General features: G+C 39.3%; 1 protein-coding gene across 1 annotated transcript in view; it reads right to left on the bottom strand.

The window, feature by feature from the left end:
- The window catches only part of ATXN10 (ataxin 10), a 153,310-nt gene that overhangs the window by 80,970 nt on the left and 57,043 nt on the right, over positions 1-15,297 (bottom strand). Inside the window, exons 8-9 of the mRNA XM_068560526.1 lie at positions 10,832-10,940; positions 8,889-9,058 (exon numbers count right to left, since the gene is read on the bottom strand). Of these exons, the coding sequence (XP_068416627.1) occupies positions 8,889-9,058; positions 10,832-10,940 (279 nt within the window). The remainder of the gene's footprint in view (positions 1-8,888; positions 9,059-10,831; positions 10,941-15,297) is intronic.

Below are 15,297 nucleotides of genomic sequence, written 5' to 3'. Positions count from 1 at the left end.
ATATGCACGTCCCTGAAATGCAGTTTCCTACACTAATCTCCAGGAAGTCACCGACTACTGCAAACAGTGCAACAGGAACTAAGGAGGGCGATCACTGCCGAGAACAAAGTCAGTCCCACATGCGCTGTTTTACAAAAGGTGCCCCCTCGTAAGGACTCGCACACGTTGGTCCGAGAGTTCAAACGTCTCTGTCTCCAGCGAATGTGGATGCACTGGAGCACAGCAGAGAATCTGGGTCTGGAGGTCAGACGTCAGCCTGCTACTGCTCCAAGCAGGTAACTCAACTACCCAAGCTCTGACTAACCAGTTAAGTCTGGACACTCATCCACTGCCCCTTAATTCCTCACACTGCGCACTAGGTATAGTGGCAGGTGTTAAACCAGACACCTGTGTCCTGCCGGCACGGAGCTTACAGCCTCCTGGGGAAGAGAGCAGTGGGAACCACGGAAGAGCCTGGTTAGTATGCAACAGAAACAGACTACAGTAAATTGTTGTATTTGATGCATATATTTAGCATGATTCTTCCTTTTAAACAACATGAAGCCTTTTCTGCAAAAGAACAAGCTGATCACTCTACAAGATACAGAAAAGGGCTTGTGGGTCTTTCAAAAGAAAAAATTTACAATACACTCAACCATGACATGTGTCCTCAAGATAGGAATTTTAATTTCATTTACTGTAACAGGAACTATAAGTTCAGGAAACTAATGGTGACGGTTTGATTGATGAATTTTGACATATTTTTTGAACTGGGATTACATTACAAAGAAGTGGAATTCTAAGCAAGCCAGCTCTTGCCTATACATTCACTCTTCGAATCAATAAGCTGGGATTCTGTGCAACGTGTTTCTGACAGACAGAAAACACAGAGTCTACCTGAGATGGGCCATACACCTGTAATTTAAAAGTTCCTTAACACACTCTGGGGATTGAGCTAGAACAGATTTTGGTATCCACACAGAAAACACTTCAGCTCTCTACTCAATAATAACGAAAGAGAAATTCAACTCAGAAAGCATTTGTGGTCAAACTGAAGAGAAAAAAAAAAAATTCTCATCCTAAAGAAAGTTCTCATACTTGCTTTCACTCTGCTTCCTCCCAAAAGCCCCATCTATTAGAAAAGTAATGAACACAGAATACAGAATACGAGGGTTTCCGTAAACACCTGTGAAATGTGTACAAATTTCCATTTAAATACGTACAATGGGGAGACACTGAAATGAACTAGATCTGCTCATTTACAGTGAGGTTGGTGCGGGAGGGGAGAGCAGGAGGTGGTAAGCAACACCAGACACCAAGACACGCTATTAGATGCTTTATGTAAGTGATCACATTTAATCCTTCCAACCCAGTGAGGTAGGTGTAACAGTTTCCACTTTACACATGAAGAAGCTGAGATTCAGAGGTTAAGTCACATGTCCCAATTTATACTTTATACAGCTAAAAAGTGGTGAAATTAAGAGGCAAATGTGGGCTTCTCTAAGACTTGTCTGGATTCTCTGCGCTATCCCAAGCCTCCCGTCTGTTGTAAGGTTCCCCCATAAGCATCACTCATATTTCTGGATCCAAATGTTACAAGCCGAGGGAAGACAGAGGAGCCAGTGCCAGGAGAGCCCAACGTCAGGACATTTTCAATAGCCTATCTGCAATTCCCCAGCTAGTCAGGCATAGAGTTATGGTATTGAAGCTTCCCGTAAAAATGGAAAAATACGTGTCTGGGAAAGAGGGCATTAGCCATTATCATCCACGGAGATCTAGGGAAAGGGGTTTCACAGAAGACTAATCCTCAAGGGAGAAGCAAGGAAAAGTGGTGGTGGTGGAGGATGGTTAGGAAGGTACCACTTGTACTCACTAAAGTAAAACTGAGCGACACTAAAGTCAGATATTTTGTGTATGTCATGGTTTTGCCAGGGGTCAGTTTATAGATGCGTATCACACTAAAGTCTTAAGTAAAAACAACAGCACACATATGCTGCAATATGCACCAGAATTAACAATTGATAATGTATTTACATACAGAAACTGAGGGTGGGGGGAGTATAAAGCAGGGGAGTAAGGAGTAGATTGACAGGGTACAGAGGGGAGCGGGGGCTAGAAAGCTTCCCTGCACTGACCTCAGAAGGTTTTGCGGAGGAGGCACCTTATGACCTTCAGTTCTAAAGGCCAGGTTAAGGCCCCTGGGGTAAAGAATGCAGGCTGGGAAGCCCACACAGGGCAGGCACAGGCCAAGAAGGCAGGTGCTGGCCTTGTGGGAGGACAGAGCACCAAGGGCCCTGCCACCTCAACCCACTCTAGAGCAGCACAAAGGAAACACCAGCACACACTTGTCAAGCGCTCATTTCTCTGCAGAACACTCACTCAGTCAATTCTCCGGGTAACTGTTAAGTCAGCCAGCGCTGACGCAGAAGACAAGGACTGACCCCTGATAAGAGCAATAACCTTAAGAAAATAATTAGGAAATAGCAAGAGATTTTTTTAAGTTTCATGATTTAATAGGTGAATATGCTGCTTAAGAACATTTCAGATAGAAAGAAATCATTTTTAAAAACGATTTAATAGTTTGCCTGCTCACGGCTTCTCCCATCTGGATGTGAAAGGTTACCCCTCCCCTCGAAAAAAATCGTGTTACGAATGCTTAACAATCATAAATTTAGTCTAAAACTTTAAGATTAATGAAAAAAGTGCAATCAGATCTACAAAGCCTAAACTTCAGATTAAAAATTTTTTTAATTATTTGCAAATATTATGCTATATAGATGTCCTAACAGTCTAAAATATAGATATGGATAAATCAAATAAAAATAAGGCAAATTACAATAAGTTAGAATATATTCAAATATATCCTAAACATAAAAGACTTTCAAAAATAATTACAGAACCCAGAATTTAGAAGAATATTAATTTTTGTTTAAAAAAGTTATTTTATTTTTACTACATGTCTTTGTTTGCAAATATAGTCAGGACATTTTATAGTAAAATTGAGACTCCTTGAAGAGGAGGCCTGTGTCTTATCTGCTTTATATTTTCAGCATCTAAAACTGTGCTCAGTATGTAGTGGACAGATGACAAATATTTTAAAATAAATTCTCATTCAAGAAAAATTTACTGAATGCTTACTATGTAGCAGGTACAGTTTAGATGTTGGGAATCACACAATGGGTAAAACATTTTAATGAAAAATGTAACACAAAGATTTCATATATATGTGTATATAAAAGTGAAACCTACCTTCAAAATAGATTATTCCAAATTGGGGTGGTCAAACAGTTTATTGTCTTTACACTTTGAACTTTTCCATATAGGACAGGCTTATTTTTAAAATGAAGTTATGCCTTTAATGAAAGCTTTATGCGTGCATATGTTTGAACACATGGGATCAAACATGTGTGAATGCTAGCAATCTTTTCTATCAGGAGGAGGAGGAGGAAGAGAAGAAACCGAACAGCATTTCCACAAAACCTTTGGCAGAATGGCTTCAGTAGCCAAAACAGTGGATGGCCCACCTTAGTCAATATGGTTTCTTTGGGGGAAAAAGAAGGTAGAGAAACTAGATCACCTGCTCATCCATTTTTGATAATGCATTTAGCTTTATGGAAAAACAAGAACAAAAACCATGTTTGGTTTTTCTTCTAATAAAGCATTCAGTTAAAGAATTCATGACAATAGCAAAGAAAAGAAGAATGGGGAAGAAAAAAAGTAAACTATACACTCCTTATTCTAACAAAGAAGAAGCTGGAGAATGCTTTCTTCATATTTACAGCATTAATACCCATGTGCTTCTCACAATAGAAACCAAAATAAAATCTCCATTTCAGGTCCACAACGGTTTTAAAAGTAAGCTAACCACTACAGATGAAGCAAGAAAATACCACGTTAAGTCGAGCACACAACACAAGGTAAGAAGTCGCTAAGTAGTTAAGCACATCTCCCTACCATGACTTGGTAAAGGGAAGTCTAGAAATTCCTTTACAATTCAGGAAATACTACAATCCATCATGTGTACAGACCTAAGAGTTCAAGATTCATGGAAGACTGGGTAAGACAAATTTCTGAGCAGATTTTCAATCTGAAACCAGGCAACTTGATCCTCTTAAACACTGCCCAAAGACACAAATGGAAAGGAAGATGATTGCCCTTCCTGCTACTGTGGTGCAGGCCAGCTCCCGTCCTGGCTGAGACAGGGCTACTCCAGGCACGGGCACAGCCAGACCGGAGGGCCACGTCACTCATCTGCTCCTCTCCGACAGCCCTCCCCACAGGGACTCCGGTTAGAGCTGCTAGTGCCCGTGCGGATCTCCCTACTAAGGTGAGTCTGTCTTCCCCAGAGCACGCGGCACATAGCAGTTTCCAGCCAATAAATGCTAGCTGAATTAAATCACACTTAGTCTCTCTGAGCCTTGGTTTCTTCATTTGGAAAACGATGATAATATCTTTTCAGCCTTTTCCACAGAGGTGTCAAAAGGCTCCAGAGAACTAATGCAGATGAAAAGAACTTTGTAACAGGGAAAGGGCCACATAACTAACTATAGGGGGAGCCATCCAGCAGGTGGGCACGCACTCAATGCAATGAACAAAGTTACACAGATAAGCACAGAGACCAGGCTGGGCGTCAATGGCTTCTGATCAAACCTCAGAGCAGTCAGGGAGTACACAAAGATTCCAGGAAGTGTGTGTCGGTAACTCTGGGCTTCCAGTTCAATGAGGCAAGGATGGCCCCTCGGTGCTCCTAGAGGGGAAGATGCACAGGAGGACACACCTGTCTGTCTTATCCATCTAAGGGTCCAAGGCTGGGACCATCCACATTTGATGCATGGATGAATCAGAGACAGGGATGTGAGCAGCAAACGGGTGGCAGACTTGGACCAAGAGCAGGCCCAAGGGGGCTGGCTGGCCTGGGAGAGCAGGGTTCACCAGCCTCCAGCATCTTCGGTCTCAAGCCATTCAGGAAGTCTATTTTAAACCCCTTCTCCAAACCCTTGGAGAGCTCCCAAATGAGAAGCTCCATGGTACAGGGGAGAGAGCACAGGCCCAGGAGCTCACAGACAAATCTAAATTCTACTCTGGACTCTGCAAATCACTAACTGATGGCCTCTCCCTACAGTGTGGTCGGCAGAACCGGATTCGTAGGGCTGATGCAAAGATTAAAGTGGATAATACATGTAGTTCACTAAGCACAACACTGGACATAGTAGACACTAAACAAATCATGAGTCCCTTTTTCCCTCTGGGTGAGGGATGAACTAAATTAAGCTCAATGATACAAAATCCCCCTAACTCATACTTTGAGTCTTAGAGTAGAGAAAGAGCCAAACATCCCTTTAGGCCCCAATTTGCAGAGAAGTGGGACAATCCATCCAGACAATACAATGAAAATTAATGGCATGGTGATAAAGACCTGCTACATAACCATCCATCTCTCCAAAATTATAACTAAAGTCATCAAGTGCTAGTGAACTCCATCGTTTGAGGCATCAATGAGCAAGGCTAATGTCTCTAACCCTCAGACGGAATCAGGATTTGGCTGCAAGACGGTTATGCTGTGGTAGATTCTTTGGAAAGAGAAAAAAAAATCCCACAAGTAATGCTTTCAGGTTAAGCTTTTTGTTGGCATAGGTAAAAAAAGTAGGAGAAACAGAGGCATTCTTACACTCAAAGAATGAACTCCTTCATACCTTCAAGAGTGTTTGCTCAGAAGTCAGCAGTGCTATTAGCAACTGCACACGTGAAGGACACACTATAGACTTCCTGTGAGCCCCGCGACCTCTCCAGAGCAGCACTCGGGCACACTCCGTATTTACTTACGGCGCAATCTGATCCTGACTTCACTGAGTTATTTCATAAGCCTTTTAAGGGTTACTACATTTTGCTCCTTTAAGAAGCCAATCCAAATTAGCAACAAAAGAATAGGTAAACACGAGAAAACCACCTCTTTTGTGCTCCTGAAGAAAGGCAGTCTTGGTCATTAAAAAAAGGTAAAGTGTTTTATCCTCTATCAACTTTCTCTTACAAAAATCAGTCCAGTAATTTTCCAAGGGTGGATCAGCAGTCCTCCACTCACACCTGCTTGAAGTTGAGGAGCCGTCAAAACGGTAAACACATGCAATAAACGAGCAAGTTATCCGGTGCTCCGTTCTGTGCCATGTCCTGTAGGAATCATTCCAGTTCTCAAATGCTGCAAAACATACTCCCCCAAAACTTAGCATCTTAGGATGACCATTCCATTTTCAACCTTTTCTCTCCTCTGTTCTTTAGGCTGGATGATTTCTTCTGTTCTTTAGACTGGATGGTTTCTATTGATCTATCTCCAGGAACACTTACTCTCTGTCATCTCAAGTTGTTAAGCTCATTCAGTAAAATTTTTATATTTTATTTGGATACTGCATTTTTCAGTTCTAGAACTTCCACTTGGTTCTTTTTTATAGTTTCCATTTCTCTGCTGAGATAAGCTATCTATTCATTCATTCAAAGCATGTTTTTTTTACATCCTTGAGCATAGTTCCAACTGCTTTAAAATCCTTGTCTGATAAACCCAACATGTGTGTCACCACACAGTCTATCTCCGTTATCTTTTTTGTCTGGATAACGGGTCATATTTTTCTGTGTTTCAAGTAAGTTTGGATTGTAAGTTATCTTAGACATTGTGAATGCTATGCTGTGGAAAATTCTAGATTCTACTATATTCCTCTAAAGAATATTGATATTTTTGTTTTAGCAGGTAATTACCTTGGTTGGACTTAAACCGTAAACTCCAGGGTGGCAGCTCAAATCTCAGTATAATTATCTTATCCTTAGCTTAGCTGCTTGGAGCCTGCCCCACGCATCTCTGATTCAGGCATCAGCAGGGATTTAGGTGGCTGGTACACAGAATGTGGGGCTTAACGTCCTCCTTTCCGGGATTCCCCCTTTCACTTTCTAAAGGCTGTGATTGCTCCAAACTGTCCTTTGATTCTTTAAGCTAAAAGTACTGTAGATTTTCTATCAGAGTTTTAACTGCCCTGCATGGCACACTCTCTGCTATGCCATTCTTCCAACTGTCATTTCGATTCCAAAATCTATCTGTTTGTGTCAAATTTGAGTGTCTTCATCACATAGCTGTCTTTTGTCCAGAGTTTATAGCTATTATTTGCAAGAGGATCAGTCCAACGTTAGCTTACAGGGCCATTAACAGAAGCAGAACCTACAAAAATTTTTCCTTTCCCCAATTTTTTACTTTTTCTCACAGTGTTGTGGGTCATGAATTCAGAAAGGGCTTTGCCAGGCAGGCTGTCCCTGATTCGTGTGGCATCAGCTGGGCAACTGAGGAACTGAGCTTGGAACGAAGGAGCTGAGCAACTACCTAAACAGTTCCAAGATGGTTTCTCACTTACATGCCTGGTTCCTTGGTGTTCCTTGACTAGTCCCTTTCTCTCTCCTCACTGCATCTCATCCTCCAGGACTTCTCCATGTGGACTTGGTAATCTCAGGGGATCTGCACTTCTTACATGGTGACTGGCTTCTAAGAAGCCAGATACAGAATCTGCCAGACCAGTCAAGGGCTACACCAGAAGTGGTACAGGATCACTCCCACCATATTTTATTATTCAAAGTAGTCACAGGGCCTTAGTCATCTAGATTCAAGAGGATGGAGAAATAAATCTAACGCCTGATGGGGGAGTGGCAAAGTCAACATTGCAGGAATACATGCAGAATGGTGAGGTACTTCTGCAGCCATCTTGGAAAAAATATAACCTGCCACACATATATTCAATATCTGATGAAGCAAAACAAATGCCACCCAAAGTAAAACTCTGGAAAAATACAGGCAGACTTGTTCAGTATGAAGCATATGGTCCAATTCTCCTGCCATCTCTTTTTAATCACCCTCTCACATTATCTATACAATTACCCCTAAGCTATTCAGCACAAAAGAGGTTTCTAACGGCAGTCTATTGAGTTTTTAGAGATTTAATACTTAAACATCATGTCTATTTCAAAATATCGGGAAGAAATGCTTATGATGCTATCATCCATAAATGTAGGGCACAGATGTTAAGCTTTGTTTTTTTGTTTGTTTTTTTATACATCTTTATTGGAGCATAGTTGCTTTACAATGTTCTGTTAGTTTCTGCTGTACAACAAAGTGAATCAGCCCTATGTATACACATATCCCCATATCCCCTCCCTCTTGCGTCTCCCTCCCACCCCTCTGGGTGGTCACAAAGCACCGAGTTATGTCCCTGTGCTATGCGGCTGCTTCCCACTAGCTATCTATTTTACATTTGGCAGTGTATGTATGTCCATGCTACTCTCACTACGTCCCAGCCTCCCCTTCCCCCCTCCATGTCCTCAAGTCCATTCTCAACGTCTGCATCTTTACTCCTGCCCTACCACTAGGTTCATCAGTACCATTTTTCTAGATTCCATATATATGTGTTAGCATACGGTATTTGTTTTTCTCTTTCTGACTTACTTCACTCTGTATGACAGACTCTAGGTCCATCGGTTTGTTTGTTTTTTAAGATAACAGTCAATAAAAACTACTGTTTATTAAACGTCTACTATGTGTTTGAAAATTTCTAGGTTCTATTTTTCATTCACTGTTCTCTATATAAACAAACAGTGTGTTTAAATGCACAGACTTAGGACAGCATTGACTATTTAAAAGAAAGGAGACTGGCTCAAACACACTATGGACAAACACAGCGCAGAATTACAAAAATACAAACCCTAATACAAACAAATATGACACATTATGTTTATCTGTGGTAATATATGCATATAGATATACCTCAAGCTACTTTCTAAGAACCTCAAGCTTCATTCCCCAAAAGTGAACAGATTCTGAATCCTAAATATTATATTCTAAATAAAGCCACATATGTATGAAACATACTAAGAAAGAACCGTACCTTGTCTTGGTTATCTTTATTCTTGTAACACAGATTTCCAATCAGACGAATGAGATGAGACTTGAAGCCCTCAGCCATATTTGAGATGTCACCGTCTGCTTTTATGCAAGCACAGGTGCTGAAGATGTTTACGGTGTCACTGCCAGCTACATGAATCACTTGTAAAAGTTCTATGACAAAAACAATAAACTTCGTTTTCCATAGAAAAATTTTTATTTTTACGTTTTGTACTAGATTCCCATAAATAAATCTAATTTATTTTAATGGATTAAAATAAAATACAGGTAGAGTACTGAGAGCTTTCTTTAAAATAACAATTAGAAGGCTCTTCTGCTTTTGCTTTAGAATTTTTCATGGCTCTAGTTTTGCAGATAAGCCAAAATGATTACCCCCACCTGGACTTTCTATTTATCCACAAAGAAAAGTTAGCTAAAAATTTTCTACCGTCTGTCCTAGTAAAAGGTTTCCAATTCCAACTACTTTATGAAGGAACTCATGTGACAACTACCGTCAGCTAAGTCTAACCTGCAACACCTATCTGTAATGAGCCATATGACAAAAACCAAGAAGCATGCTGATTTTTTTTCTCATTGTCCAGATAATCAGAAGGCAGCACGTGTTCCCCATTAATCTATTTTGGCTACCCTCAGAAGACATAACTTAACATTGTTATACTCTATGAAATGCTTGTAGGCAGCCTATGAAAGTAGACCATCTTCCAGAAGCTTTATTAAATGTTTTCACATTATCTCATTTAACACTCTCAATAAAGTTACTAAAGGCAGGTCACGTTCCCAATTCTATAATGAAGAAATCGGGCTCAGAGAAGTTAGTAATTGGGCAGAGTTGGGCTGACAACCCACGTTTGCCCTGGCTCCAAACACGTGCTTTTCCCACGATGATTCAGTTTCTCAGGTTTGTGATGTCTTATTTTAATTATCACTGGAAGCACCGCATTCAAAATAAAACACTGATACGCGATTCTAAATATCTCCTAAAGCTCACTGCTAACTCATCTACCCATCTAGACACCAATTCATCTTTCTTAGCATATGGGTCTCCAGAATAAGTATAATCTTTTTTTTAAAGAAAAAAATAGTACACACTGAAGAGCAGCCATAAGCATGGCTAAGCACGAGGAACAGGTTGTAGATGAATTATTTTGCAAACAGCTTTTTAGCAACGATGGGAATATTTCAAGCAATGGCTTCTTGTTTAAAACAGTTTTCTTACAAGAACAGAATACATAATTATCAGTACTGCGGGTACAGCAATATTCTTCATGTTCCATAAGTGTAACTGGAAAAATTTACTAACAAATCTGGTAAAACTATAGGAGCATGAAAATCGCCAACATCGTCGAAACCCCATCACTGTCATAACCCCCCCATCGCTGTCGTAACTGCCCCCTCCATCATCACCATCACAACCACTACTGATGGAACACCCACTATGGGCACCCTGTGTAACAGGATTAATATCCTCATCAGCTGATTAGGCATCACAAACAGCAGGTAAGTGGCAAAAGCCTGAGCTGTTACCAAAACACTGTGATTCCTTTCAAGAAAAAATATTCCAAAAAATCTCAAAAATATACTAATACACTGATAATTAAGGATCTGTGTTTGAACTTATACTACAGTATGACAAGTCAAAGATTTTTTAGTTAAAAATAACATGGGGACTTCCACTGTGGTCCAGCGGTTAGGACTCCACGCTCCCAATGCAGGGGGCCCAGATTCAATCCCTGGTCAAGGAACTAGATCCCGCATGCATGCCACAATTAAAGATCCCTCATGCTGCAACCAAAGATCCCACACGCTGCAACCAAAGATCCCGCATGCTGCAACTAAAGACCCGGCGCAGCCAAATAAATAAATAAACAAAACATATATAAATACATAAATAAATAAATAAAATAATATGTGCGATATTTCACTCACCAATCACTCTTTCCAGCAAGCCAGGAAAAACCTGTAGATAGCCGAGCAGGTCAGTATTAGCAGTCATTTCACAAAGGACATCAAGAAGCCTAATTGTAGCCAGTGCCTCCTAAAAGGAAAAGAAAATATGACTTTTAAGGTAAGCTAAATGATTTGACTATTATTAAGTAACTGTAGGACAATGAAATATTACAAAAAATATTCAAGAGACAGTGCTTGTAACATCTAAACAGAGAACCAGAACTATCAAGAACAAAACAGAAGTATTAAACATGTACAGGAATAATCATTTTCACCAACAGCAGACATCTGCTATCAAGAATGCAAGATTACGTGTCATTATGTGTCTTCTTGGAGCAAAGAGTCAGAAAAGTTCTTATTCAAGCAAAAATACCTTCCAACAGTGGAATAAATGTTCAAAATTACTAGCTACGTACGTAACATTTATGCAAATACTTTCTTTTTAAAGCGTTCCCAGCAAGCAAGTTCTACTTTAAAGATACAAATATCCCATGAAATACATTAATTTCTTGTCCACAGGAATCCTGTAAAATGCTGTGGTTGAAAGAACTTCAGCTGCAATAACTTGGATTATTTCTGGGTGAATATAAACCTATATGCAATATCTTGGTAGCTTAGAAAAGATACTCGAAAATGTTAGTTCACATAACTACTAAGTAACGTATTATCAAATAGAGTACATGATCAAGAAACTACCAGCTACTAACTGCATGGCATTAGGTAGTCTAAATATAATTTTAAAATGTAATTTTTGCACAGATTTTTTTACTTCATTTTTACAGTGCACATTATTTGACAAAATGTGGTAAATAATATAAAGTTAACCGTTTATTATCTCACATAATGTTCTTCAAAAGAAAAACAAGTTATTTCCTTTTTAAAATTCTAAATGTGTATTTATTATTCTCCAATTAGGAGACAGTATTTTTTTTTTAAAGATTTCTTTGATGTGGACCACTTTTAAAGTCTTTATTGAATTTGTTACAACATGCTCTATGTTTTGGTTTTTTGGCCACGACGCATGTGGGATCTTAGCTCCCCGACCAGAGATCGAACCCACACCTCCTGCACTGGAACGCAAAGTCTTAACCACTGGACTGCCAGGTAAGTCCCCAGGAGATAATATTTTAATATAGTATTCTGAAATCTCAAATAGCAAGAAACACATTTTTTGTGTCTTTAATTTTGTTTAATAGCTTTCGCTTGCTAGTTTAAAAGTTAGGAGAAAATATCTAGATTAGAAGTCTGTTTAGAAGACTGGAGCAAATCCATTAACTTATTTAGCACAGCGTCTGCATCCTCTTTTATTAAATGAGTAGTTGCCCAGACGGTCATCTTCGGATACCACTTCTCCTTCAAGAAATGGCTGATTGGCTATAGGTCTGGGGCAGAGCACATACGAGATGACCCTGGACACCTTGTCATACCAGAGAGCAAGGCAGCTATCAGAGTCTCCTCGGATCATGTCAGAAGGAATCAGAAGCAACTTGAAGAGGCTCCCCCGGCCAGCAATGGCACGTGAAACCATTATGAAGAATTACTGCTAAAATGGACTGAAAACAAATCCAGTGGTTTACAAGCCATGACTTCATAATAACGATTAAAGTAAAACTAAACAACTCACTCATCAACTTTGTATGATGCCATAAAACCAGCTCAATACTTTGAAGACTGGTAATCAAAGGGGGGGGGGGGAATCAACCATTTATTCTGTTTTTCTTAATCAAAATGAACCTTGCATAACCTAATAGTTTATTAGAAGTTTCTCTTTATAAAATATTCCAGCTAAAAAATAAAAAATGAATGATAGAGTCCAAATACCATTTCACAACCTGCAAAGAATTAATGGATCTAGGCAATAGTCATTAACAACTGCTAACATTACAAAGAGAGACAACCAGACATTATATGACTCTTGATGAAAGTACTTATCACCAACAATGAAATATACTAGAAAGAGGGAAAAAAAAAAAAAAAAAAAAAAAAGACCTAACCCAAATCTGAATAAGCCTCTGGAAGGAATTATTCTTCACAGGAAATGCAGGAAAAGAGGGGGTATGTTAAACCCCACCATGGAGATATCCTCATCAAAAAGGAAACTGTACAGGTGAAACAATCCAGTTCAACAGAAAATGAGCAAAGGTGGAAAAAAAAGAGAGGAGGAGGAAGAGGAAAGGGGAACCTAGTCAAAGGCGATTTAAGATACAGCAGCCAATTGCAATGTATGCCCTTATATCCTGATTCAAAGAAATAAACTTGAAAAAGAATATTAGACAATGGGGAACATTTGAATACTGTTCATTTGATATTAAAATTTTATTAAGTTTTCAGATGTGCTAACTGTATTTTACTTATGTATGAAGACTCCTTATCTTTTAGAGACACATGTAAACTATTAACTGATGAACTATGTGGGAGCCCTCTTTGAATCGGGGGCAACTGGCATTAAGAATGGGTGGGATTGTTGATGAAACAAGAATGGGGATGAAAAGGAAGTTCCAGGATAGAATATATAGTATATTGTGTCTCAAAAAAGCAACAAAATGTATAGGTGTGTATATACAAAAAACTTTCGGAAGGAAAAAAGTATACGCTGATATATCTGTAGAAAATAGATGGGGGGGGGATGGGTGAAAAAGAGGAGTTCTTAACCTTCTGTTCCACAGCATTTGGCTTGAATTATTTTTTCTTACAACAAAGAAAATATTTCATAAGAAAGGCAAGTTTCACTACAGCAAGTGACAAGACTGAGACTCAAGATAAAGCTAAACTGACTCTTCAATCTTAAAAAATAAGCATACTACAGCTGACAAAAACTGGAAACAAGTAGTACGCCAAAATTTACCAAAGGACAGAAACAGGTATGTTAATATGAGAACCTAAGACTATTTGTATAAAGGAACACACGAATAAAACCTCAGAATTTTAAAGCCAAACAATTAAATAAATTTAAAAACTGATGCTATTAAAAACATCTATTTTCATTCTGATTTTTAGGTCATAGCATCATGAGAACTTTATTGGACGTCTTGTCCTAAAAATATCACAAATGGGTAAATGCAGTGGTTTGCTGGTAAACTGGCAGTGGATTCAGCAGTGAATGGTATAAACACTTCTACTGTGGCTGACTTCAAACTACCAAGCTCACAAATTTCTGCATATTAATTAATAACTGACTCTCAGAGGTTGGTAGAGGCCAGCTCCGATACACTATGAGGTTTATGGTATATTTAATATTGAGGTACAGGTCCTTCTTAAATACTACTATGGCTTTTTTCTAAACTTCAACCTTAAAGGATACCATATATACATTAACAAGTACAAGTCATGAGTATATAGATCAATGAACTTTCAAAAAGTTAACTATTTGGGCTTTTCAAAAAAAAATAACTATCTACAATTTTCTATCTATTAATGCATAATAATTCCTCCCACCTTTAAAGAAAGAAGTGTGAAAAATATAACTTTTCCTAAACATAAAAAGTTACATCAGGTAACTTCTTGGTAAAATATTGACATCATCTATACTTTGAATATAAGTGCCTTGAAAAAGTTCAAAGCTGTGATTTAACAAGTACTAAGTGTACTTCATTTTCTGTCTCCTGGAAAATTCCTTTTTGAAACTTCCTTGAAGCACAGCTCGCTGCTCCTCCTGCTGGAAACAGAGGCAACTCTATCTCCAGAAAGAGAAGCAGCCTACACAAGTAAAGCTTTCTGCTACCACAGAAAGGAGAATTAAAATACTGACCTTACCGCGAGACCTGACATGGCCTCTCTGATCCAGCACAGAAAATCAACAGCAAAGCAACCTTGAAGAAAGTATTTTCACAAAGAAGGAAATACCCTTACGTGGCAGAACAAGCATAATCACGGCCTACATTTACTGTGGGAGTTAACAGGTCCGCAGTGTCACACACAGCCCTCCAGGAAATGCTGTGGGTCAGGGTCCACCTTCCCTACCTTCCCATCTGGAGACAGCAAGTGGACGGGCCTGTCAAAGGGCAGCCTGCTCACCTATTCCCGCCTCTGCGCCCAACTGATTACCTCTCTACTCACCATTCCTATCAGCACGGAAATAACCTCTGTGATGTTTTCGAACACGCTGAAATCGACACTCGAGGTATAATTCATATGCAATAAAATATGTCCATCTGAAGAGTACGGTTGTGTCACTGTACACAGCTACGTATAACACTTCTATTACCCAAAATGTTCCTTCATGTCCCTCGACAATCAATTCCACCCCTCCACTTCCAGCCCGGGTGACAGCTGATCTGCTTTGTTACAATCGATAAGTTTTGCCCGCTGTAGAATTTCACAGAGATGGACGCATGCAGTGTATTCTCTAGTCTATTTCCAATCTATGTTTGAGATTCATCTCTGTTGTTATACCAGAAGTGCATTTCTTTTTACTGCTGAGTAGTATTCCAGAGAAAGAACAATGC

Source organism: Eschrichtius robustus, chromosome 13 (genome assembly GCF_028021215.1).
Source record: "Eschrichtius robustus isolate mEscRob2 chromosome 13, mEscRob2.pri, whole genome shotgun sequence".
NCBI lineage: Eukaryota > Metazoa > Chordata > Mammalia > Artiodactyla > Eschrichtiidae > Eschrichtius > Eschrichtius robustus.
The sequence above is the reverse complement of the archived record's forward strand: the minus strand, read 5'-3'. Positions and strand labels throughout refer to the sequence as shown.